Consider the following 27,193-nt stretch of genomic DNA (forward strand, 5'->3'; position numbering starts at 1 on the left):
TCAACTTCAGCGCCTTCAGTTTTTCGCGAATATATTCTTGAAGGTATGTAAGAGTTTGACGTCACCGTCAGTCACAAAATACGCTTTAAACAAATTTCGTACTTTATGTTTCGTTTGTCTAGTTTCCGTTCACCTGAATATCTACGTGAATTCTCATTCTGATCTATCATAGATAACATTTATAGCAAGTAGAGATTACTGCCAAAAACGGAACGATTCGATACCAACGATTTGCAACGTCTCAGAAACCCGCCAATGGAGTGTTGTGCAGTGTGCTTGTGTGAGGGGTGTTCGGATGTTTGTGACATAGGTTTAAATGTTTGTCAATATCCAGTGACAGTTTTTTGTTTAAATTTTATGTTGCCGTGTTAATAACCAAAGAAAGTAAGTCAACAGTTTGAATTTGGAACATATCTTTCTTCCTCATCGTTTCCAGTCGCACTAAATAAAAAGTAGCATTTCACATATGAAGACAACTAAGGTATTGGTCAGTAGCTCGAACTTCGAAAACTGCATCAAACTCGACGATTTAGTGCCGCCCGTCTCCAGGTTAAGACAATGATGCATACGAATCCTAATAGTTATTTGAAGACTGACACTATCCTTCAGTAGTTTTGTTTGCGATACAGTAAGGATTTGCTTCAGTCTCTTTTGTAAAGCTCGCCCGATCCAATTTTAGCACAGATATTGTGAATGCCGTGGCAAATTGTCATATTGTTAAAGTACCATCGTTCGCAGATTGAGAAAACGTAGAATAAGTTTTCCATAGCATATGTGGTGTTATCGAGCAACTCGTTGAAAATTGTAAATTAGTAAATGTCTTTCATAATATGCTTTTACTTAAATGGTATGGCAGAAATTGCCACTGTTTTGATTTAGTCGTTTTATTTATTTATTTTCTTTCAAAATCCTTATGTTGAAAGGTAACTCAGGTGTCATATTAATAAGACAGGGTTGCTGTATGTTGTTAACCATAGGGACAAACAAGTTGTGTCTGTAGATATGGCAATTTGTTTATGTTGACAATGTTGTAATGATACTTTTTCTTCCACAGACCATGTCCAAAGTGAAGATTTCAGCAGAATGGAAGAAACGTGTGAAATCGGAGTACATGAGATTGCGTCAGATGAAACGTTTCAAACGTGCAGATGAGGTTAAAGTTGCTTGGAATCAGAACCGAAAACAGATGAACGGTATGTAAACAGAGGAATACCATGTGTTGTGGTTAACTAGAAATTGATGTGTCTTCATTGGCAAAAGACAAAAATTTGTAGGTGCACAAGAGAAATAGCAGCTATATTTAACTGAGCTCTGCAGTGTACATCCACAGTAAACAGGATACTACCAAGCACCAACTGTTTTGTTCACAGTTAGGACACTGGTGTATGTGGTATAGAGTGAGAGGGTTTGTGTGTATAAATGCTATTTAAAATTTTCTGTTCGACATTTAGGTTAAAGTACTTTCCATAGAATAGTTCTGATTAATTTACGTTGGAGAACCAGTGATATAATCAAACATTTTGACATTCTATAACTACTTACTTTCATATTAGTGAATTCTTTTCCAAGTAGTTCACTCTTCAGGGCCTTCAATATATGCCATTACTTGGAGGAAGCAGTTAGTGTGTTGTATTCATTTAAGTGGATTTTCGTCTTTTTGAAGTACTTTGTCACACCTGGAGGTAGGATTGCAGCTATAAAAACAACATATTCCAGGTGCCACTGTAACTTTGAAAACAGCTTCAGGAGACACTCATAGTCAAAGTATTAGACCACCTAGTTTTTCAAACATATCAGAAGAGAAAATAATGGACAGCCAACCACATCTTATGTTAAGTGAAAATAAGGCACTTTAAGAAGACTGTAAAACAGCTAATGATACCACAAAAAGCCACCAGGAAGAAAAAGGAGGAGCAGAGGAAGAACAGATAAATGAAAATAAATGACCTTGCCAACTTCAGAGTAATTTGGCAGTTTATTCAACATAGGATTGTAAAGGCTGTAACTCATAATACATTGAAATGCCGTAGCAAAATTCATTGAAAGTAACAGAAACTTGTAGATAAATCAGAGCAATTAAAACTGTGGAGCAGTTAAATTATAGACTTGGTTATTGATAAATAACCATTTAACAATGATGCTGATGGTCACATGGAGGGTCCACTAATCTGAAGTCATATCATAAACTAGTTTATGAAACAGTTGGTCAAACACTGCAATGGATTGTCAATAGGTGCACTTAGTGACTAGTAGAAAAATGTATAAGCCAGTGAGCGCACGTGTAAGCGACAGCTGCTTCAGCCGATGGTAATAATGTACTAGATACCAAGGAACCATCCTTTAATGTGATGTAATACTGTCAGTGATCATGTGTAGCATTTCCTTCTCATTAGCAGGGTGTAGAGAGCTTTTTAGGATTTTGCCTATATGTGGACTAATTCAGGGCTGTGAATTTTGCTGCACAAGATTTTCAGCTACATGTGTGAATTTATTTACCATTTTTTTAGACTGTGATAATACAGTTGTCCTTTCAGTGATGTTATTTTCGATTTCTGCTGTTTCCCCCCTTATAAAACACAGTTCTACATCTCTCTCTCTCTCTCTCTCTCTCTCTCTCTCTCTCTCTCTCTCTCTCATTTGCTATCCTTTTTGTTCTGTTTTATAAGCCTGCTGATAATTTTCAGGTCATCCAAAAGTAGTAGCACCATGCTTTGACCATGTTGTACCTATGCAAGTTTTAACAGTTATTTAGACTGGTTGCAGATGATTTTGGTACATTTCAAATATTAGATATGTGAGTTTTAGTTTGTTTTACTGTGGATAGATATTGTAAGTAAAGGTCCGTATAATCGATTTGATAACAATTTGGATGTGTGTTCGCTTTTGATACTGCAGGCTTCGAGTTAGCAGGTCAACTTAAATGTACAGTATCAGGTTTTCGAACTATATTTGGGTTCCTAGTATTGAGAGCTTAGTTTGAGCTATATAGGTAAAGTGAAATTTGTGAAAATGGGTTTTTCCTTATGTTGAGGACTTTGTTTTTAGCTGACTATGTAAGACCAATGGTTTTCATTTTTTGGTTCTGTTAAGAACTTTTGAATGGTGTCGATATTCTTGTTGTCATTTGTTTAGTTTCTTCCCATCCAGAACTGTCTACTTCCCACAGTTGACCTATTAGCTTCATTTTATTGCTGGTGTTAATTATTTCATGTGTTGTTTATGATTGTTTGTGAGTGTAATGAGTGGCATCTTGGTCAACATGTAGTGCACCCTTGCCATCTTGAGAAAGTTATGGGTCAAAGCAGACAGGCGGAATTGCAACGTTTAGTAGTCCTAAATAAAAAATTAAATTTCCAACAATTAACAACATGGTGAACTAACAGTTTCAAAACTGAAAACAAATTAATAACCAGAAACTAATGATGATGAAATAACTCACTTGACAAGCCAACAAAAACAAACTTCCAGAGCACATAGTAAAAGTAAGTCCAATGCCTCACTAACATCACTTACAACTCACAAACATAAACATTCTGACCTAGAGAGCACCATCATAGGTGACAAAATTCCATCAAACATGATGCACTCCAAATACGCTTCGCAAACATGACATCATGTAACACAACATAACTAAGTTAAGAGTCACATTCTACAGGCGGTACTGCAAATTTGGTTTGTTTGTTATAGTTACGGATCACACAGTGAAGTTGATGAGTGATATTATGTTGCTGTTATAGGCAAAGATATGGCCTCTACAATTAAATTTCTTCAGTTATATGGCCTCATGGTGGCGTGGGTGAAGTGTTGCAGTGTGGTGAAGTAATGGAACTGACTGAAGGTGCTGAGTCTTGATCAGCATAATAACTTGAGATTTTATTTCATATGTTTGAGGTTTAAAAACACCCATTGTTATTCTTAATTTCATTCATATTTTGTATTCAGGTTTGTATGTATGATGTTTATCATAATGACTGTGTAAATCTTGTATGTTTTGAAATGATCTTGACAAATCAAGTGTCAGTATCATGACTATACGGGTGTTAAATACAAATATAACTACAAAGGGATTACAGAAAGTGTCCAGTATTTGATAACATACTGATCTGCTATCAAATAATTTGTAAAACTGGGAATCTAGGGAAAATTTGTACTCTGTTTCTATATGTTATGTGATTGTGTACAATAATGACCAAATTAAAGTTCTTTACTATTTAGATATACTTATCGCTGAACAGAAACGCTGGCAAGAAAGCAAAGCCATATGGGTTGTTTTGGCTGAAGCACCTCCTCATGCAAACTGTATGAAAAAAGCAGAAGTAGTTTGCTGTGATGGAGAAGTGCAAAATAGTCCTGTCAAGATTATAAATGCTGTTACACCTATTCCAACTATGTACACATGGGCTCCTATACAGCAGAATTTCATGGTAAGTCACATCATAAACGTAATGGTCTAAAACTGTATATGCATTAGTGGCTGTCACTTTTTATGTTTCACTTCTCATTCACTTCTCAAGTAGATGTAACTGTTTTACTATATATGTGCAGTGTCTGTGTTGTTGGACGTGTCTGACAGAACAGACACCATTGTTTTTGATAAAAACAGTGGCTGTAAACACCTGTATTTCAAGGGAGGTACTAACATCAGCCGCAATTAGACATTGAAATAATTTGGTGGCAAAGGTTGAAAATTCATGCTGCACCAGGACTCGAACCTGGATTTCCTGCTTTAAGCAAGTGGTCACGTTAACCCCTTTGGCTATCTGAGCATGCTCTCCATCCAACCCAAATTCTCAACTTATCACACACTGTGAAGTGGCTTTCCTATCTACTTACCTCATTTACTAAATTTTTCCTATATTCTCGCAAGAGGTTCAGATCCTTTCGCACAGTTGCACTTAGGGTATAATAGCAGTGAAGCTTACAGATGTACTATATATGTGTTGTGTCTGTTCTTTTGGGTAATGCTGCGAGCAATGAGGTAAGTGGACAGGGCTGCTTCTCTATAATGTGCAATAAGGTGAGCATTTGAGTCATACGAAGAACAGGTTTGGGCAACTGAAGTGGTGGAGGCGACTGCTTGCATAAGTGGTAAATCACAGTCAGGCACAAATTTTCAACTTTTTCAGTGCCCAATTGCGGCTTATGTTGGTACCTCCCTCGAAATGTTATTCGCTGTTTTAATTAAGATAGGGTGATGTTATATTAAAACATGTACATAAAAATATAATGGTCTCTCTCTCTCTCTCTCTCTCTCTCTCTCTCTCTCTCTCTCTCTCACACACACACTCACACACACACACACACACACACACACACACACACACACACACACACAGACGTAACTCTCAGAGTTAACTCTTAGACATTCTTAGTTGAATATGAGGTAAACTAATGATTCTTCGCCCCTTAGCTCTAGACATATTCTTAGATGAATAAGAGATAAACCAATGATTCTTCAACCCTTCAAATTTTTTACGATGCCACTTTCATGAAAATAATGTAGTGTAGGGCAGAGTATGAAAAATATGCTTGATTTTATGCCACCATTTAAATGTTTTATTTTCCCAGACTCTTTCCCTCTGCAGCAAGAGTATCTTGAAGTGAAACTTCCTAGCATGAATCTGGATTTATTTATTTGTTATTGTGTACAATTTTGACACCAACCTCCTGGAATCTAATGCGAGTTGTATTTTCCATAGCTACAGAAAGTTGTGTTTAACTTTTATTAACATTCAGTTCAAGATTTATGATTTAAACATTTTCAGTAGCTAGTAAAATTATTTATAAAGGAAATAGAAAATGTATAAAATGTTAAATGAAAAGTGAAAACACCAAAACCCCTAACCTGGGATACTACATTTGTTACTCATCTACACGACCACCACAACGGATGGCCTAGTGGCATTTCATAATCTTAACCACATGGGAAACATCAGAGTTGCAGAAGATATTTTGTTCAGGAAGTACCTTCTCTGGAATTCTGTATCTGTGTAGTTTAGGGATGCTCAACATTGAGATTATCAGCACCCATACATTCTTGACCCACACTACCAGTACTTACTTGTATGCGAATGAGTCCATGACTGCTGGGGGTAGCATTGTAATCTCTAGAACCGGAATTCCAGGAAACCCAAACAATCCCAAATCCATTGCATATCAACCTAGCCACAGATGAGTTTGTGCTGTCACCCGCAGTCCCAGTGGAGTCTACTAGTGGAACCTAATGGATCAACTGCACCACCCTCCCACAGCCTACTCTTTCTGTAAGACCCATATTGGTCACTTGCAGGTTCCTGTTCATTCCGCCGTAGTTCTTACATTGTTAGTTACATAGCCTCTGCTTCTGTTTGCCCTCTATGTAAAAATTAATTCCTGGGTCAGTGAATCCATGGTGATGTTCATTCACTCACTCGCAGTCTTGACTTCAGCATTATGATTTACAGTTGGGTTTTTCTTTGACTGTAAATATACCAGTTACTTTGGAATAAGGCTGGGCATCTCGGACATATTCTGAGTTGTGGTCACCTTTGTGCTCATACGGCGAAGACTACCAAATCCACCGGTTAGTCCCTCAACCATTAGGGGTAAAACTCAATGGGACTCGGGGTAAGTAAGGCTAGCAACCTGCTTCTCTGGTACTTTAAATATGGTGCTGGCAACAATCAGAGCAAAATGCCTCAGACCTTTGGAGGTGACGGAGTCCCACCTCTAACTGACAAACCAGGGACTCCTAAGATATGACTTGGCAAACAAATGGTAATGAGATGGGGAGCTATTAATATCAATGGGGGCTACTGTGGAAAGAAGATAGAGCTGGCAGAGGCTGCAAGTAAGACGAGGCTGGACATTTTAGCTGTTAATGACATTTGGGTAAGGGGTGAGAAAGAAGAGGAAGTGGAAGAATGCAAGGTCTACCTGTCAGGAGTCAAAGCAGGAATAGCATAATGGGGTGTAGGGCTTTACATCAGGAAAGAAATGGAACCCAGCGTAGTTTCAATAAGGTATGTAAACGAACAACTGATTTGGATAGATTTGACAGTGTCTAGCAAGAAAATTAGGATTGTGTCAGTATATTCGCATTGTGAGGGGACAGATCAAGATAAGATGGATAGTTTTTATGATGCACTCAGTGATGTAGTTGTTAGAGGAAAGGACAAGGACAGTGTTCTGCTCATGGGTGATTTTAATTCCAGGATTGGAAATTGAACAGAAGGGTATGAAAAGGTTATGGGTAAATTTGGAGAGGGTATGGAGGCCAACAGGAACGGGAAACAACTCTTGGATTTCTGTGCCAGTATGGGTTTAGTAATCACAAACTCCTTTTTTAAACATAAGAACATTCATTGGTATACTTGGGAAGGCAGGGAAACCAGATCTGTCATTGACTATATAATAACAGATCAGGAATTCAGGAAGGCTGTGAGGGACACACATGTATTCAGGGGATTCTTTGATGACACTGATCATTATTTAATCTGCAGTGAAATTGGTGTTGTGAGGCCGAAAGTGCAGGAGGTCAGGTCCATATATAGGAGGATAAGAGTGGAGAAACTTAAGGATAAGGAAATCAGGCACAAGTACATAACAGTGATCTCAGAAAGGTACCAGTTAGTTGAATGTAGTCAATTACAGTCATTGGAAAAGGAATGGACAAGGTACAGGGACACAGTACCAGAAGTGGCTAAAGAATGTCTTGGAACAGTAGTGTGTAAAGGTAGGATGAAGCAAACAGCTTGGTGGAATGACACAGTCAAGGCAGCCTGTAAAAGGAAAAAGAAGGCGTATTAAAAATGGCTACATACTAGAACTCAGGTAGACAGAGAAAGTTATGTTGAAGAAAGAAACAGAGCCAAACAGATAATTGCAGCATCCAAGAAGAAATCTTGGGAAGACTTTGGAAACAGGTTGGAGACTTTGGGTCAAGCTTCCGGGAAACCATTCTGGAGTGTAATTAGCAGTCTTCGAAAGGGAGGTAAGAAGGAAATGACAAGTATTTTGGACAGGTCAGGAAAACTGCTGGTGAATCCTGTGGATTCCTTGATCAGATGGAGGGAATGTTTTGAAGAGTTGCTCAATGTAGGTGAAAATACAATCAGTAATGTTTCAGATTTCGATGTACAATGGGATAGGAATGATGATGGAAATAGGATCACATTTGAGGAAGTGGAGAAAATGGTCAATAGATTGCAGTGCAATAAAGCGGCTGCGGTGGACGAAATTAATTCGGAGCTCATCATATACAGTGGAATGTCAGGTCTTAAATGGCTACACAGGATAATTGAAATGGCCTGGGAGTTGGGACAGGTTCCATCAGACTGGACAAAAGCAGTAATCACACCAATCTTTAAACATGGAAACAGAAAAGATGGTAACAACTACAGAGGTATCTCTTTAATCAGCGTTGTGGGTAAAATCTTCTCAAGTATTGTTGAAAGGAAAGTGCGAGTATTAGTTGAGGACCATTTGGATGAAAATCAGTGTGGGTTTAGACCTCTTAGAGGTTGTCAGGACCAGATCTTTAGCTTACGGCAAATAATGGAGAAGTGTTATGAGTGGAACAGGGAATTGTATCTATGCTTTATAGATCTAGAAAAGGCGTATGACTGGGTTTCTAGGAGGAAGTTATTGTCTGTTATACGAGATTATGGGATAGGAGGCAAACTTTTGCAAGCAATTCACGGTCTTTACGTGGATAGTCAGGCAGCAGTTAGAGTTGATGGTAAATTGAGTACAGGGTTCAGAGTAGTTTCAGGGGTTAGACAAGGCTGCAACCTGTCTCCACTGTTGTTCATATTATTTATGGATCATATGTTGAAAACAATAGACTGGGTGGGTGAGATTAAGATTTGTGAACACAAAATAAGCAGTCTTGCTTAGTTGTGATGGCAGATTCAATTGAAAGTTTTCAAAGTAATATTTCAGAGCTAGATCAGAAATGTAAGGACTATGGTATGAAGATTAGCATCTCCAAAACGAAAGTAATGCCAGTGGGAAAGAGATATAAATGGATTGAGTGCCAAATAGGAGGAACAAAGTTAGAACAGGTGGACGGTTTCAAGTACTTAGGATGCATATTCTCACAGGATGGCAACACAGTGAAAGAACTGGAAGCGAGGTGTAGCAAAGCTAATGCAGTGAGCACTCAGCTACGATCTACTCTCTTCTGCAAGAAGGAAGTCAGTACCAAGACTAAGTTATCTGTGCACCGTTCAATCTTTCGACCAACTTTGTTGTATGGGAGCGAAAGCTGGGTGGATTCAGGTTACCTTATCAACAAGGTTGAGGTTACGGATATGAAAGTAGCTAGGATGATTGCAGGTACTAGTAGATGGGAACAATGGCAGGAGGGTGTCCACAATAAGGAAATCAAAGAAAAACTGGGAATGAACTCTACAGATGTAGCAGTCAGGGCGAACAGGCGTAGATGGTGGGGTCATGTTACTTGAATGGGAGAAGCAAGGTTACCCAAGAGACTCATGGGTTCAGCAGTAGAGGGTAGGAGGAGTCGGGGCAGACCAAGGAGAAGGTACCTGGATTTGGTTAAGAATGATTTTGAAGTAATAGGCTTAACATCAGAAGAGGCACCAATGTTAGCACTGAATAGGGGATCATGGAGGAATTTTATAAGGGGGACTATGCTCCAGACTGAACGCTGAAAGGCATAATCAGTCTTAAATGATAATGATGATGATGACGATGTAAATATTTTCTAAGTTCTCTGCCAGGTATCTTGTTTGCTACCTCATTCACCAGATGCCAGTTGTCCTTGTCTATCAATTTTTTACTTATTGTACCCTTGTCAGTTATTTGAGTCCACAAATCTTCGTAGACTGGACACTTTTATGCAGTATGGTCTGGTGTACCAGTGTTGCCACATGCACACCAAATTTGTTGGACTTTTCTTTAACCTGTATAAATGTAGATTTTTATTTTTAATGTTTTGTTGCATTATTTTCATCATCGTATTGACTTTTTTACTAGCACTTATTTTTTTTCCATTGTTCTGTTTTCATTCGGGATCAGATTGTGTCATATGACCTACAACCAAGTGCCAACTAGAACTGCTCGTTGGTTGGTATCGTGTCAGCACATGTAGCCAGTGTGGGGGTAGTTTCAGATAACTAATGAAAACAAGAAATTACATTTTGCTTTTAGTGCTGAAACTGTAATTTTTCTGTCTGTACTTAGCTCATAGAAGTCAACTTTAATCACCGTGAACAAAGTGATCATGCAGAATGAGATTTTCACTCTGCAGTGGAGTGTGCGCGGATATGAAACTTCCTGGCAGATTGAAACTGTGTGCTGGAGTGAGATTCGAACTCGGGACCTTTTGCGGGCAACTGCTCTACCAGCTGAGGTACCCAAGCACGACTCACGCCCCGTCCTCACAGCCTTAATTCCTGTGAAGTTTCGAAGGTAGGAGACGAAGATACTGGCGGAATTAAGGCTGTGAGGACGGGGCATGAGTTGTGCTTTGGTAGCTCAGTTGGTAGAGCACTTACCCGCAGAGGTCCCGAGTTTGTCTAGGTCCGGCACACAGTTTTAATCTGCAAGAAAGTTTCAAATTGAGCATGATTAACTTGTCTGCTGCAGGTTGCTTACCACCATTTTCTCAGCTACATTGCTTATCATGAGGTTGCGGTTAGGTTAGGAAATGACAGTAAGTTCAAGACTACAGAAGCATCACCTGCCACAGTTCAGTCATTTGTCTCTTAAAACAAACTGATGTTTCTACCATACCTGATGGCAGTTGCTTCCAACACTGCTTCACATAACATGAACAGCACTTCAGTACGTCACCTTTACCCAAGCGGCAGCCGATGTGGCAACACTGTACTGGTAAGCGACAGATGTCAGCTGTCAAATAATTTTAATCAGGCTGTAGTTGCTTCGGAACATATTGTTCTCAATGTCTTTTCTTTGTGGTATCTATGATAGCTGTGTATTTGATTTTGACTGATCTATATAACAGTAATCTAGTTTTTCCCTTCTCATGTCGTAAAACTCTTTCATAAAATTTGCATAGTTGTACAGCATTTTTTTCAGATTTGTAAGCTCTGCACTTCAAGGCAAGCCACAATGTCTAGTAATTTTCTGTACTGGAAAGGCCACATTTTGTGCATTTTGCAAGATCATTGTAAGTGTCTATGCCATGTAGTCTATGCTCTGGTTAGCATCTAGTGTTTGAAGGTCGATTTCTGCACTTCATTTTTCTCAGTAAGTCTTTTACAATTATATCGAAAGTGATTGTTTTCCTGTCCCATATTCCTCCATTGTAAACCAGGATCTAACAAATGTGTCACCACATTGTGGTCTCTTCCAGTAACAACCGAGCAAGGTGGCACAGTGATTAGCACACTGGATTCGCATTCGGGAGAACAACAGTCCAAATCTGCGTCCAGCTATCCTGACTTACGTTTTCTGCGATGTTCTTAAATCGCTTCAGGCAAATGTCAGGATCTATGAAAGGGCATGCTTGATTTCCTTCCCCCTCCTTCCCTAATCTGAGCTTGTGCTCCATCTCTAATGACTGTGTTGTCAATGGGACATTTAACACTAATCTCCTCCTTTTCCAGTATCATGCTGAAAGATTCTCCAAAAAGTTGATTTTTGTAGCTGTGTACTGTTTTGTTGGGAGTTCTGTCAATGTTGGCTGTGGTACCAGCACTGGTTTTAAATATGCCTAGACATCTGCCCAATTCAGTACATGGAGGTTTAATGCATCAATTGCTTCCTGTATTTGTATGCCATGCTCATCTGTCACACAACAGTGCCTTACACAACGGTGCCACAGTACAGACTTTATATCATCGTCTACCACTATTATATGTCGTGAATCATCAGCATAAGGAGCCGTATCTCTCAGCCTATTGATGTATGGTTCAGTGCTGTGTGAGTATTGCACATAAATGCTCATTAGTGTACCATGTGAAGACTTTAAAGTTATTGACACAGCATGTATGTCACAAAGCTGGAATATTTGTATTACTTGATCGGATTTCTGGAAAAGTACTATTGCTGCTTTTGCATGTGGATCACTTACAGTTGTCATTGCGTTAACTTGAAACTGAAGAATCTTACTGTGCTTTATGTACCCCTCTTGAATTAAGGGGAGTTTGCTGGGCCTATGCGGGCAATGTTAAATTAGCCTACTTCATGTACCTTTATCTCTGGAACCGATAAAGATAACACTGTACAATTTTTACAGTTGTCGTATCCGTGTTATTTATGCCTACTGAACCAGAATTAAGAGATGAGGTACAAAAGGAGATATATATATATGTATTTTCAGTTATGCAATTTTTTTAGAAATAATTTTACACGTAATGCCCTAGATGGCCATCTATTCAAGTTATTGCTATGGTTGTGCTTCAGTAGGTACAATATATTATAATGAAATAGGTGCCGAAGTTTCATATAGCTATCACAAGTATATATAGGAACATAAAGCATAAAAAATGTCATTTTGAGAAAATCACATTTAAAGTATAACATGATAAAAATTGACTTGTAATTTTAAATTAAGTCGCAAAAACAGCCAGCAGCATAGTCAGCATCACCATCTTTGCCAGCTTCCTTCTCCAAAAGCTCCTTTATCTGATTGATCTTGCTTCTTTGGTGGTGAACTGAGCTGCATGCTGTGCCCTGGCGAGTCTTATCTTCTCCAAGAACTTCAAGCCCTGTAAAGTGTGGTAGCCTGGAGTGATGTTAAGATGTTTTAGCTCTCTTTTTCTTCCCATATTTCCATCATTAAATGTTAATGCAGCATCACTAATTCCCCATTTTAGTGTATTGAGGCCTACAAAAACATTTTTGGGCACTCGTGTCCTGCTATTGTCATTGAATGATACATTAGGATCTGTGTTCACCCATGTAGGCACTTTCGGAGGAGGTCTGGGTGAGCTAGGTCCCTATAAATTGATTTTATTGCTTCCATAACAGCTTCAGGAATAGAGTTCTTGTGTTCAAAAGACACTCCTGAAACTTCAGCCTTCCGGCCGGAATTTACACCACGATTCAGGTCCAGGTGAGCAAGAATGCATGTGTCGGTTTTCTGTCATTTGAAAGTTTGTGGAAGTATGTGGCCCAGACTGCTTTTCTCATACTTTCTAAATCATTTCTGTTATTTCTGATGGCCATTCCATGATACTTATGGAGCTGATCTATTGTTTTATCAGTCAACTGACCTCTAAGTGGCTTGCCATCAGACAGTGTGGTGGTGCGAAGAGATTGTTTTAATTTTCTGAGACGTGTGCCCATCCTCTTTTGCACATGACCATCACATTCCAATTTCTTTGTCACAATATTTTCATATGGATTTGCTTCAACAACACACTTATACACCTTAGAATCTCCATCCCCAAGGAACTGGGTGTAGCATACTCCCCTTTCCTGCAGTGATCTGCTAAACATTTTCATTGCGGCATCAGCTTCCGTTCCATCGCTAGTTCCTTCATAATTTTTCTGGCAGTTTTCATGTTCATTTTTTCCATTTTTGTCACAGGAGCAATAGAAATGTTTTGTAAGTGCCTCAAAATCAATTACTTTGCCTGTGTCTACACTTGTGATTGTGGCAACTGAGTTTTTCAGCGTGTGACCAAGCTTTTGCCATGTCTCATCACGCGCAACTGGTATATCAGTGTTGCCTTCGTTCACTTCAACAGGTTCATTTGCTGCAGCATTCATTGACAGGGAATGGACTGATTCAACAGCTTCCCCTATAACTTCATTATACCTCTGAATTTTCGTAGGTGATGGTGGTAGATTCATAACCGAACAGAAACACTGAGGTGCACTAAGACCTTTTCCGATAGCTCTCATGGCATAGAAAAGTCTAACAAATACCTCATGAAGATTATTCTTGCATTCATTTCATGTTACAAATGACTTCTTGCTGTCACAGCCAGTGCAAATAATTACTATTGTCATAGAGAGTCCAATTCTTGCAGAAAAATCTTCTTCAATAATTACTTTTCCGCCACAAATATTACAGCACAATGTATCTCACAACATCTGAATTAAAATGTTCATATCACACAAAACATAGCCCAGACCAGAAGTACTATTTTCTAAATTATCCTGCAGTAATCCTAGTTCCTCAAATTGTTTATGTAATTTAGTTTTACTTGCATTGGGTGAGGTCGCATCTCCCTTGTTCTCTGGTGGCACATGAAGGTTATTTGATTTTACATTGTTTGTGGGTTCCAACTCTCGAACAACACACAGTTTTACACATCTAGTGTGTTGGTTTCCACCGAACCTAAGTTTCTTGAGTAGACTAGCACTTCAAGGTATGAAACTTCCTGGCAGATTAAAACTGTGTGCCCGACTGAGACTCGAACTCGGGACCTTTGCCTTTCGCGGGCAAGTGCTCTACCATCTGAGCTACCGAAGCACGACTCACGCCCGGTACTCACAGCTTTACTTCTGCCAGTATCTCGTCTCCTACCATCCAAACTTTACAGAAGCTCTCCTGCTTCTCCTGCAGGAGAGCTTCTGTAAAGTTTGGAAGGTAGGAGACGAGATACTGGCAGAAGTAAAGCTGTGAGTACCGGGCGTGAGTCGTGCTTCGGTAGCTCAGATGGTAGAGCACTTGCCCGCGAAAGGCAAAGGTCCCAAGTTCGAGTCTCAGTCGGGCACACAGTTTTAATCTGCCAGGAAGTTTCATATCAGCGCACACTCCGCTGCAGAGTGAAAATCTCATTCTGGACTTCAAGGTATGTTTTTTATATTATGTCAAACTGCACCAGATTATGTTGAAAGTCTCTGTTTCAATCAAAACAAACAATGCCAAGCGACTGCAAAATAGCAGTGTGACTAACATCGAGCGCCACGTGTTTTCTGTCAGAGATGAAAATCACAGCCTTCTATAAAATGTAGTTTCCGAGATATTGATATATAAACAGATGCATGTCTGAAATTTGGTAGTCTCTCAGATATGCATGTAAGACTTCAAAATTAAAAATAAAATACTTCTAAATGTCACACACAGATAATTCATGCACTATTTGTGCAGGAAAGAGTACATCATATTATAGGGCATGTTTTGTAAAATGTGAAAATTTTCGAATTTTTGCCTGCAAACCTCCCCTTAATACAAACCATAGTTTGGAAGATGACCTTTAGCCTACCTTTCACAGGAAATGTTCTTGCCATCTGAATTATTTTTCCACTACTTCAGTTGATTGGTACCTCTTAAGAGAGAGAGGATGACAGAATAGCTTCACTGCAGTGCTTCATTGGCCTGGTTCTAATTATAGGTTGTTTCTTCAAGACATCTTCCAGCTTGAGATCCAGGTTACCCAGCCAGTTGTAGGTTACCTATGTATGGCGTGCAAATGTGAAAACATAATTAAACATCACAAAAATACACCTAAAGCAATGAATGCACAAATAAAATGCATAAGGAGTCAATCCATTAATTCCGTCGCTCTGAACAGTACCAGTATTGAGTGTTCAGAATTTGAGTGAGGAAAAAAATAGAACTTGATTGTTACTAAAATTGGTAATCATTTTCAAATGTTAATTTCAGTATGGGAAAAACCGTCACACTACAGAAATCGGAAGGTCACTTTCTGATAGTTTTGTTCGTTGTAATGAAGTATATTTAATTATACACTCCTGGAAATTGAAATAAGAACACCGTGAATTCATTGTCCCAGGAAGGGGAAACTTTATTGACACATTCCTCGGGTCAGATACATCACATGATCACACTGACAGAACCACAGGCACATAGACACAGGCAACAGAGCATGCACAATGTCGGCACTAGTACAGTGTATATCCACCTTTCGCAGCAATGCAGGCTGCTATTCTACCATGGAGACGATCGTAGAGATGCTGGATGTAGTCCTGTGGAACGGCTTGCCATGCCATTTCCACCTGGCGCCTCAGTTGGACAAGCGTTCGTGCTGGACGTGCAGACCGCGTGAGACGACGCTTCATCCAGTCCCAAACATGCTCAATGGGGGACAGATCCGGAGATCTTGCTGGCCAGGGTAGTTGACTTACACCTTCTAGAGCACGTTGGGTGGCACGGGATACATGCGGACGTGCATTGTCCTGTTGGAACAGCAAGTTCCCTTGCCGGTCTAGGAATGGTAGAACGATGGGTTCGATGACGGTTTGGATGTACCGTGCACTATTCAGTGTCCCCTCGACGATCACCAGTAGTGTACGGCCAGTGTAGGAGATCGCGCCCCACACCATGATGCCGGGTGTTGGCCCTGTGTGCCTTGGTCGTATGCAGTCCTGATTGTGGCGCTCACCTGCACGGCGCCAAACACGCATACGACCATCATTGGCACCAAGGCAGAAGCGACTCTCATCGCTGAAGACGACACGTCTCCATTCGTCCCTCCATTCACGCCTGTCGCGACACCACTGGAGGCGGGCTGCACGATGTTGGGGCGTGAGCGGAAGACGGCCTAACGGTGTGCGGGACCGTAGCCCAGCTTCATGGAGACGGTTGCGAATGGTCCTTGCCGATACCCCAGGAGCAACAGTGTCCCTAATTTGCTGGGAAGTGGCGGTGCAGTCCCCTACGGCACTGCGTAGGATCCTACGGTCTTGGCGTGCATCCGTGCATCGCTGCGGTCCGGTCCCAGGTCGACGGGCACGTGCACCTTCCGCCGACCACTTGCGACAACATCGATGTACTGTGGAGACCTCACGCCCCACGTGTTGAGCAATTCGGCGGTACATCCACCCGGCCTCCCGCATGCCCACTATACGCCCTCGCTCAAAGTCCGTCAACTGCACATACGGTTCACGTCCACGCTGTAGCGGCATGCTACCAGTGTTAAAGACTGCGATGGAGCTCCGTATGCCACGGCAAACTGGCTGACACTGACGGTGGCGGTGCACAAATGCTGCGCAGCTAGCGCCATTTGACGGCCAACACCGCGGTTCCTGGTGTGTCCGCTGTGCCGTGCGTGTGATCATTGCTTGTACAGCCCTCTCGCAGTGTCCGGAGCAAGTATGGTGGGTCTGACACACCGGTGTCAATGTGTTCTTTTTTCCATTTCCAGGAGTGTATATCCTTTTCCATTATACCTTTTAATTTTTATTGGGTTGTATCAGTATTTTTAATGTATATAATATTCACATATTGAATTCTCACGTCTTACGTTAAATTGCCAATTTCAATCTTTTGCAGGTGGAAGATGAAACTGTCTTGCATAACATTCCTTATATGGGAGATGAGATTTTGGATCAAGATGGGACGTTTATTGAAGAGCTGATAAAAAACTATGATGGAAAAGTTCATGGCGACCGAGAATCAGGATTCATTGACGACACAATTTTTGTGGAGCTTGTTAATGCTTTAATGCAGTATCAGACCAAAGAGGTAAGAATTTTTTTTCTTCTACTAAGGCAAATCCTAATGTTCCTTTCGTGCAATAATTACATATTTTGTATTCATGAAAAACAAGTATATGGTGCTATCATATTTATGAGGGGTAACTTTTCAGGAAGCATTTTGTCTGGCTATGGTTTATGCTCTTTAGAGTGGCTATGGCTCCTAGTAGTGACACTCATATAATACTTCTTTGTTAAGTAGCTCTTTCTTCATTTGGTTCTAATTTAAATTATTTAATTTCGAGTTTTTTTTTAATTATGATGTTGGTTTTCAACATTTGTTGGAAAGTTGTCTGCACTGACTGGCACGAAAAATACAACACTTTGATTTTTTAAAAATTTATTTTATATTTTTTAATTTAAATTTCAGTCATTTTATGATACTAATTTAGTATTTTACAATCAAATATTGTGGTATGGTCCTATCTATGTGTCCAACAATGAAAAAAGACTATTATAAACAAATTAAGTCAGAGTTGCAAAAGTAACATGAATAAATTCACATTTCAAGCATATTTTGAGGAAACACATGAAAGTAACACACCTTTGTTTTGATTTTCTGTATTTCACACTTCACAAAATATTACCTCCTCTCATATCAATCACAGCAATCAATCTTTCAGGCATGCTCATGATTAATACTGCAATGTATCTTGAGGAATCATCTTCCATTCTTTAAGGAAGGCCCCCGACAGACCTTTTCGCATCTGCTCCCTTACATGTTCAGTGGGTTTAAATCAAGGCTTTGATCTGGCCAAGCCATAGTGTGAATCTCCACTTCATCCAAGAATCCATGCAAAATTCTGCTACATGTAGGCAAGCATTGTTGTGCATTTTTGTAAACCCAACTTCAGTAAATGGACTGGAAAGCACAACATGCTCCAAAATGTATCCAAATATCGATGTGCTGTAAGGCTCCCATGCTACACAATGAACAAATCTGTCCACACTGTCATGCTGATTCCTGCCCACACCATCATAGAACCACCATGAGAAGATGTCCTGCATTATGATGTGTGAGGAGAATACCATCTGCAGGCCTTATCCATACCCTGTCTCTACCATCAGATGATTGTCGACCAACTACTGGCTCATCAATGAATATCCTCACCAGTGGCTGATATTGATCGCAGTTCAGAGGTGCTACACATTGTGGTGGATGATCACCACCAGGGGCGTGTGAGGAACAATCAAACAATGTAATGTAATGTGGGCCAAGCAGCTCGCAGTAATGGGGCGAAACAGCTAGTGTGGTTAAATCTTTCACAGTCCATTGCATAACCTACTACCAGTCAACTGCTCTACTTACTGGATTAAATCCTGCTTTGTACTGGGATTTTATTGTTCCTATTATTGGCTTTCATTCAGCACTCTACTTCTGAGGACTTGTCTATGTTAGATATTATGCATTCATAATGGGAGTCGACAAAATAGTGGCGTGAGGTCTTACCCTATTGTACTTTCGGGGACACGTTTTCATCTAGTGCCGGTGTTATGTTTCCCGAGTTTTTGGAACTTTGACTCCAACATTTCCAACAATAACAGCAACTGTTTGCAGCTCAAGAGGAAAAGATCAACAACAGCTGTTACTGGAACAGCACCACTGCCAGGGGCAATGGCAGCAACAGCAAGAACTCCATGTTGCTTTCGGGCCTGTCTTGTTGTTGGCGCAGTTGCTAGTCACTCCTGCACCCCCACTGCCATTCTCTACCTTTGACGAGTCTATAGAGAGCAGGAAGTTTACTGTGGTCGTTTTGAACTGCCCTGTTTTGCTTATAGCATTTTTGGTACGCGGCAAAGTGCTTCCCTCTTATCTTCTAGTTGTATAAAGTGGTACAGAAGTTGCAATCACTCTTGGACCCTAGTGCTTTATCTTTCATTATCCCTGTGTCCTGTTAAATGGGTACTATGATCATCAGAGGTACCTTGTTGTTAGGCTGCAGTGTAATTAGTGTCATAAACAACATGGACACTATTACGCAGAATGGCTGCTGGACAGGAGCCTTGAATCCCTTTTCAAACTGCTTCATGAAAATGGCTTCCACTGCCAGGTGAAAAGGTGCAGTTTCTTCACCCCTAATATCAAATACCTGGGGCACATTCTTTGTCATAGAGTATCACATGCGTAGGTGCAACAGTGTCAACATGATCACTGATTTGGCGATCCCTACTAACCTTAAACAGTTGCAATCGTTCCTGGGTAAAATCACATACTATGCCAAGTTTTATTCTGCTAGTGGTGCAAATTGTATACTCCTTGAATCATCTGCACAAGGACATCAAATTTTTGTGGTTGGTTACCTTAAGGACAGTGTCAAGGTGAAACCAGGTCTACAGTTGACACTTCCAGTGCTCACAGTGGACGCATCCCAGTATGGCATTACTATGGTTTTGTCCTGTCAATTTTGGTTGGTTCTGAACAGCCAAATGCCTTCTCCTCCAAAATGTTTATTGCAGTGCTGCTCAACTAGCCACAGACTGAGGAGGAGGCTTTAGCAATCATTTGTGGGGTCAAGAAATTTCATATTGTATTTGTATGGCAAAAATTTCATCTATTGACAGGCCACCAACCTTTCAGTTTGTTATTTGGGCATTGTTCGATGCTCCTGAAAAGATGCCCAACACACCAATGCAGAGGCCCTCTCCTGCCTCCCCTTCACCCCAACAGAATTCAGTCACCAGGAAGCTGTCTGTTTTGCCCAAATTTTATCTGTGGTGCAGAATGAATGGCCAGACTATCTTTCCAGCTAGGCCGACCTGACCTTTCCAATTTATTTTGTGTTGCCCTACCAATCCAGTGCCATGAAGGGCCTCTTAATGTTGACCACAAAGGACTTGAATGCCAGTTTGTCATTCTGCCCTCACTTTGGCCGTGCATCCTCAAGCTCCTTCGTGCTTCACATTGGCATGTGACACATGGAGGCATTGGTCCCGCAGTATTGATATTGGTATGGCACTGATACTGACATTGAACATGTGTTCCGCTCCTGTTGTATGTTGTGCCTGCTCCATCAATCGTGTGGTTCCTGTGTAATGTTTCTTGCCATGGCCATGCCCTGATGGCCCTTGAGGAAGGGCTAACATTGATTTTGGTAGGCCTTTTGAGGGAACTAAGTGTTTGCTGGTGGTGGATGCCCTCTCTTATTTCTCTTATGTGGCAGGGATGCTATCCACTACCAGCCCTGCTACCAACTGAGCCCGCTTGATATTTGCCAGTGAGAGAGTGCCGTGCATCCTGGTGTCAGATAAAGGGCTCTAAATTTATGTCATTGCAGTTCCAGGCGTTCTGTCACTGTAACGGTTTCAAACAGTTGACCACCATCCCCTTTCATCCCGCCTGTTCTGATGGAAAACACTGAAAGCAGGAAAAAAAGAGCAGTTCTTGTGAGAAATAAGACACTTGCAATAAACTGGATGGAATACTTATTACTCTGGTGGTAGTTGGTATGCTGCACATCATTTCAGAAAGTTTTGATAGCAGGAACAAAAAATACCTTATGCATCAGATTACCACATGATTACCACAGAGGCAGTGTTCGAGACTGGAATGGCTGGAAAGGAAGCATTCATGCACCAGTCTGTTCTGGAAAAGGTATTATAATGTGCCACATTAGGAACGAAGATGGGCTAATGTGAAATGCTGGCTTATTTTTTATTGGGCGAAAGGTAGGTGTAAATTATCGTTCTGAGATGAATTCCAGGCACTTCAAAGAGTAGTTTGAGTGTGTTCTCACAAAATTACCTAACAGATCTGTAGTTGCTGTTATATATGGGGAATTTACTGAAGTAGGCTTGCCAGAACACACTTGACTGCATTTCAGGTCACACGAATACCTTTTGGAAAGTGTATTTAAACTTCAGATATTTCTTTTGTTACACTGCAAATTTAACGCTATTAAAGTTATTTTGGCTTTTGTCAAGAACAAGTTAGAAAAGAGAATGACAACGTTAAGATAAATGATACTTTACAGTTGTGTCACTCTGTTCTGGAAAGTGTTCGTGAAAGTATCTGGAGGAATTCAGAGAGCCATGTGCACAAACTTGAAAATAGGTATGCACAAACAGCCCACGGTCTTGACACAATGATAGAACAATTGCTGATCCACATAGATGACTGCAATAGCAGCAGTGAGAACTTGGCCAGCAGCGAAGGCGAGCTCATTGTTCTTTCCAGCAAAATTTATTCATGTTAATTGACTTTTGTTTTACTGTGAAGATGTGCATGCCATTGTTCATTTATTAAGAGTTCATTTTTCATTTAGAGTTCATTTCCAAACTCCCATGTTGTTATCCTTTACTCACAACAACATCTAAACTTAGAAATGCTGTATTGGAATGCTATTACCTAGTTGCCATTCTTTGCTGGCAAATAGGTGCTTATCGCGCATTACAACAATGGCAGCATAGACCCACCACAGCCTTGCATAACATTCCTGCTACAAATGCAGTTGCTTTACAATCTCTTAACCCTTGCACTGGCTGTGAGGGATATACTTCCTACCGCACACATTTCTTTACAGCATTTAAGGGAATGTGTGTTACCACTTCTGTACACTCCTGGCAGTCCGCTGCTCCAGCTGTAGTTTGTTTGTTGTGAAATATAGCCTTCAGGACTGTGGGAAGTATATATCCCACCAAACAACAGTGTTTTAATGGTTTTTGGGAAATATGGTTACCACCAAAGTAGTTGCTGGAAGGGGTGTGGGAAGTATGTGTACCCAAAATTAATCTTTCATTTGTGGTCCTTGGGAAGCATACCTACCACCAACTTAGAGGTCTCCCAAAGCTTTTGGGAATACATCTTACCACCTCTGTCTATGCCTGACATGTGATAGTACACTGCAGCAGGCGTATGAAAACTGCTACAAGAATCAGTTTGTTTATCATGGGATCACTACTGTTGTCGGAACACATTGCTTTGCTTCATCAATATACACTCCTGGAAATTGAAATAAGAACACCGTGAATTCATTGTCCCAGGAAGGGGAAACTTTATTGACACATTCCTGGGGTCAGATACATCACATGATCACACTGACAGAACCACAGGCACATAGACACAGGCAACAGAGCATGCACAATGTCGGCACTAGTACAGTGTATATCCACCTTTCGCAGCAATGCAGGCTGCTATTATCCCATGGAGACGATCGTAGAGATGCTGGATGTAGTCCTGTGGAACGGCTTGCCATGCCATTTCCACCTGGCGCCTCAGTTGGACCAGCGTTCGTGCTGGACGTGCAGACCGCGTGAGACGACGCTTCATCCAGTCCCAAACATGCTCAATGGGGGACAGATCCGGAGATCTTGCTGGCCAGGGTAGTTGACTTACACCTTCTAGAGCACGTTGGGTGGCACGGGATACATGCGGACGTGCATTGTCCTGTTGGAACAGCAAGTTCCCTTGCCGGTCTAGGAATGGTAGAACGATGGGTTCGATGACGGTTTGGATGTACCGTGCACTATTCAGTGTCCCCTCGACGATCACCAGTAGTGTACGGCCAGTGTAGGAGATCACTCCCCACACCATGATGCCGGGTGTTGGCCCTGTGTGCCTCGGTTGTATGCAGTCCTGATTGTGGCGCTCACCTGCACGGCGCCAAACACGCATACGACCATCATTGGCACCAAGGCAGAAGCGACTCTCATCGCTGAAGACGACACGTCTCCATTCGTCCCTCCATTCACGCTTGTCGCGACACCACTGGAGGCGGGCTGCACGATGTTGGGGCGTGAGCGGAAGACGGCCTAACGGTTTGCAGGACCGTAGCCCAGCTTCATGGAGACGGTTGCGAATGGTCCTCGCCGATACCCCAGGAGCAACAGTGTCCCTAATTTGCTGGGAAGTGGCGGTGCGGTCCCCTACGGCACTGCGTAGGATCCTACGATCTTGGCGTGCATCCGTGCGTCGCTGCGGTCCGGTCCCAGGTCGACGGGCACGTGCACCTTCCGCCGACCACTGGCGACAACATCGATGTACTGTGGAGACCTCACGCCCCACGTGTTGAGCAATTCGGCGGTACGTCCACCCGGCCTCCCGCATGCCCACTATACGCCCTCGCTCAAAGTCCGTCAACTGCACATACGGTTCACGTCCACGCTGTCGCGGCATGCTACCAGTGTTAAAGACTGCGATGGAGCTCCGTATGCCACGGCAAACTGGCTGACACTGACGGCGGCGGTGCACAAATGCTGCGCAGCTAGCGCCATTCGACGGCCAACACCGCGGTTCCTGGTGTGTCCGCTGTGCCGTGCGTGTGATCATTGCTTGTACAGCCCTCTCGCAGTGTCCGGAGCAAGTATGGTGGGTCTGACACACTGGTGTCAATGTGTTCTTTTTTCCATTTCCAGGAGTGTATGTTATTGTGACCTGTATCAGCTGATACCGTTATTGTGTGATGAAGTTTCAAGGATTGTTTTCACATTGTGGTAAGTAAACTTTAGTATTGGTAACAAACATTTTTTTAAAGAAAGCAAAATAAAACATAAAATAAAAACAGAAAATACTGTTCATTACTTTTTTGTGTGCAGTGGCAACACACAGCCGCTCACAAAATGAAAGTGGGAAAGTCATTTACCACCGTAGTTTCAATATCTCACAGAGGTGCCATGGTGGTATATGGACCATCATAGCTTTTGGTACTAAATAACAAAAATTAAATATTCAAAAAATATGGTCCATTGATCACAGTTCTAATAGAATAGCAAAAAAATTGTCCTCACTGATATGCTACAAAAAATGTCCCCCAAGAGGGTTAACTGACAAACATGGGGCATATTCATTAGTAGTGACACACAGTGTTACCAATGAAAGTTCAAGCTTTGCACCCTTGCTTTCTCCACCGCAGTAGCTACAGCGATGAGCTCATTCACATCATCTTGCAATTGACATTATAGTGGTGAAATGACTGATCAGAAAATATGAAAAATGTGCCTTCAGTTAGAAAAGATTGTATTATTAAATTGCAACAAGAAAATTTTTCTTTTTATTGCAGTCTCAAGTTCTACAGCTCCTCAGGGTTGACACCCACCAAAAAATGCTCGAAAAAGCACACTTTCTCTTAAATATTAATGTGTATCTCATCCCATTTTCAACTAAAATGTAATATTCATACACCAAGTAAAAGTAGATATTTTCATGCATCCAGCAAGGTACAAACATTGATGTTCATTATGAGGTGCAGCCAGGATATGAGTTCAAAGTCAGGGTCAATCATTATGAAATGGATAACAGTAAAGCAAATAATCTTGAGGTTGAGGACATCCTTAAGTATTGTTTCGGTAGGAATTAATTGAGTTGGCAATAACTTAACGTCACCTACTTATTATGCTAAATGCAGCAGCACATCGAAGCATTCCTTGCGAGTTCAGAATTCCAAGCAGGAAATAACTTTTTAATTTGGTGAGTGCTTCCCAGTATTAGATGAAGCCAAGTAAATATCTGTAAAATATGCACATTTATCTTCATGTCACATACCTGACATTTCACAAAAAAGATGACTGAATTTTTTCATAGCTGAATTAGTGATGAGACATTCCTTATTAATTGCGAGACTTCTGTGCAACTTTAGTGAGAGGGCAGTGTTAATTTTTACAAATTTATGCATGTCTCCCATGAGAATGGAGCTGTACTAATGGAATTACTGAACAATAAAACAATTACCGTAACTAATAAAGGAAGTACCTATAATTGTTAAAGTTATAGAACTTTGGCATTACTAAGCCAAGCTTCAAAAATTCACCTCAACATTGTTAAGGAACTACTAAAAGCTAAAGTTATCCAACATGTAGATGAACAACAATTTGAATTTAGGGAAGGGAAAAGAATCTACACACACACACACACACACACACACACACACACACGCATGCACGCGCAAATGCAATTCACACACACGACTACAATCTCTGGCAACTGAAACTAGACTCAAGATGAATGGGAAAATGTGTGCCACATCCATTGATCTAGAGAAAGCTTTAAATAGAGTAGCTAGGAGATACTACTTGGGAAACTAAATGAAACTGGACTGCACTGGAGTGATAAAAGATTGAGTCTCAAAGTACACAAAAATTTGAGTACAGAATTATAACAACAAAAATAATATATTCCATTATAATATAATAATCCATTACATTAAATGAGTACAGAATTAGATATCAATAGCACTAAGGCAGAGGCAAGAATAAGAAGAGGTGTCTGACAAGGCTACTCTCTCTCTCTCTCTCTCTCTCTCTCTCTCTCTCTCTCTCTCTCATTAATTTATTTATTTATTAAAAGTGCAATACAGATAACAAGAACCATCACCAAAGGGATCATAGTTAATGGTTATTCAATTTACTGATGATGATATAGTAATGTTAATGTGTTCTGACAAGGATATGAGCTATGTGTTAAAAATTTTCTGGCACTTTAGATAACCACAAACTGAAAATATATACAAACAAGACTAAAATAATTGTTGTACATGAATCAAACAGACAAGTAAGAACAGACATTGAGACAAGCGATAAAATGCTAAAACATTAGAACCAATAGAGATTTGAATATGAAGAAGAGCTACAAGAACATCCCGGACTGAAACAAAATCTAATGGACAAATACTAAAAGCAGTTAAAGAGAAGAGGACATTGTTTAATGTGATACAGAGAAAAAAAACTTAATTAATTGGATACCTGATCACATAACAGCTTTATGGAAACCATACTGCAAGGAAAAAAATCCTGGGGAACCTATCAAGAGGCGGACTCAAAACACCCATTTTATAAAGTGTTGTCAGTGGAATGAGTTGTAGCAATTACCATCAAATGATACAGATGGTGAGGGACATAGAAGGATGGCTGCATCAACAAGGTGTTGCCTTTGGTGTCTGATGATGAGTGAACGGACCAAAAGTGTACATACTTCATCTGTCCCCTTGTACACAACATGATAAGAGGAGATCTGTGACAGATGGTAGCTCTTTCAACCACAAAATGCAAAAGGCTGTGATATGTTGGTGGTGGTGGTGGTGGTGGTGGTGGTTGTGGTAGTAGTAGTGGTAGTGGTAGTGGTAGTGGTCATTGTCATCATCATCTTCAGTCCGAAGACTGGTTTGTTGCTTCTTTTCATGCTATTTAATCCTGTGCAAGCCTCTTCATCTCAACATAACTACTGCAATCTCCATTTCTTTGAACCCGCTTAGTGTAGTCTAGACGTGGTCACACTTTACAATTTTGACCTTCCACACTTCCTTACATTACCAAATTGACAATATGTGTGTTCTGTCACCCATCCCTTTCTTCTAGTCAAGTTGTGCCATACATTTATGTTTTCCAGAACTTAATTCAGTACCTCTTCATTAGGTATTCCAACCCACCAATCCAATCTTCAACATTCTCCTGTAACACCACATTTTAAAAGATTGTTTTCTCTTCTTCTCATTACCATTTATGTTGCCCAAACAGCAAAACTACTTCTTGTGCATCATTTTTCTGTCTAATTTCCACAGCATCACCTGATGTAATTACACTGCACTCCATAACCCCCCGCCCCCCAGCGAGCGAGGTGGCGCAGTGGTAGCACACTGGACTTGCATTTGGGAGGACAACGGTTCAATCCCACGTCTGGACATCCTGATTTAGGTTTTCCGCGATTTCCCTAAATCAGTCCGGGCAAATGCTGGGATGGTTCCTGTGAAAGGGCATGCTCGACTTCCTTCCCAAATCTGATGAGGCCGATGACCTCGCTGTTTGGTCTCTTCCCCCAAACAACCCAACCCCCCCACCCCACACACACACACACACACACACACACACACACACCTTTTTTTAACCTTATAACCTCCTTTCA

General features: G+C 41.0%; 1 protein-coding gene across 1 annotated transcript in view; it reads left to right on the forward strand.

The window, feature by feature from the left end:
• The first annotated feature begins 230 nt into the window (after positions 1-230).
• Positions 231-27,193, forward strand: part of LOC126176978 (histone-lysine N-methyltransferase E(z)) — a 100,768-nt gene continuing 73,805 nt past the window's right edge. Inside the window, exons 1-4 of the mRNA XM_049924193.1 lie at positions 231-384; positions 1,055-1,193; positions 4,216-4,424; positions 17,162-17,353. Coding sequence (XP_049780150.1) covers positions 1,058-1,193; positions 4,216-4,424; positions 17,162-17,353 — 537 coding nt within the window. The 5' untranslated portion in view covers positions 231-384; positions 1,055-1,057. The remainder of the gene's footprint in view (positions 385-1,054; positions 1,194-4,215; positions 4,425-17,161; positions 17,354-27,193) is intronic.

Source organism: Schistocerca cancellata, chromosome 3 (genome assembly GCF_023864275.1).
Source record: "Schistocerca cancellata isolate TAMUIC-IGC-003103 chromosome 3, iqSchCanc2.1, whole genome shotgun sequence".
NCBI lineage: Eukaryota > Metazoa > Arthropoda > Insecta > Orthoptera > Acrididae > Schistocerca > Schistocerca cancellata.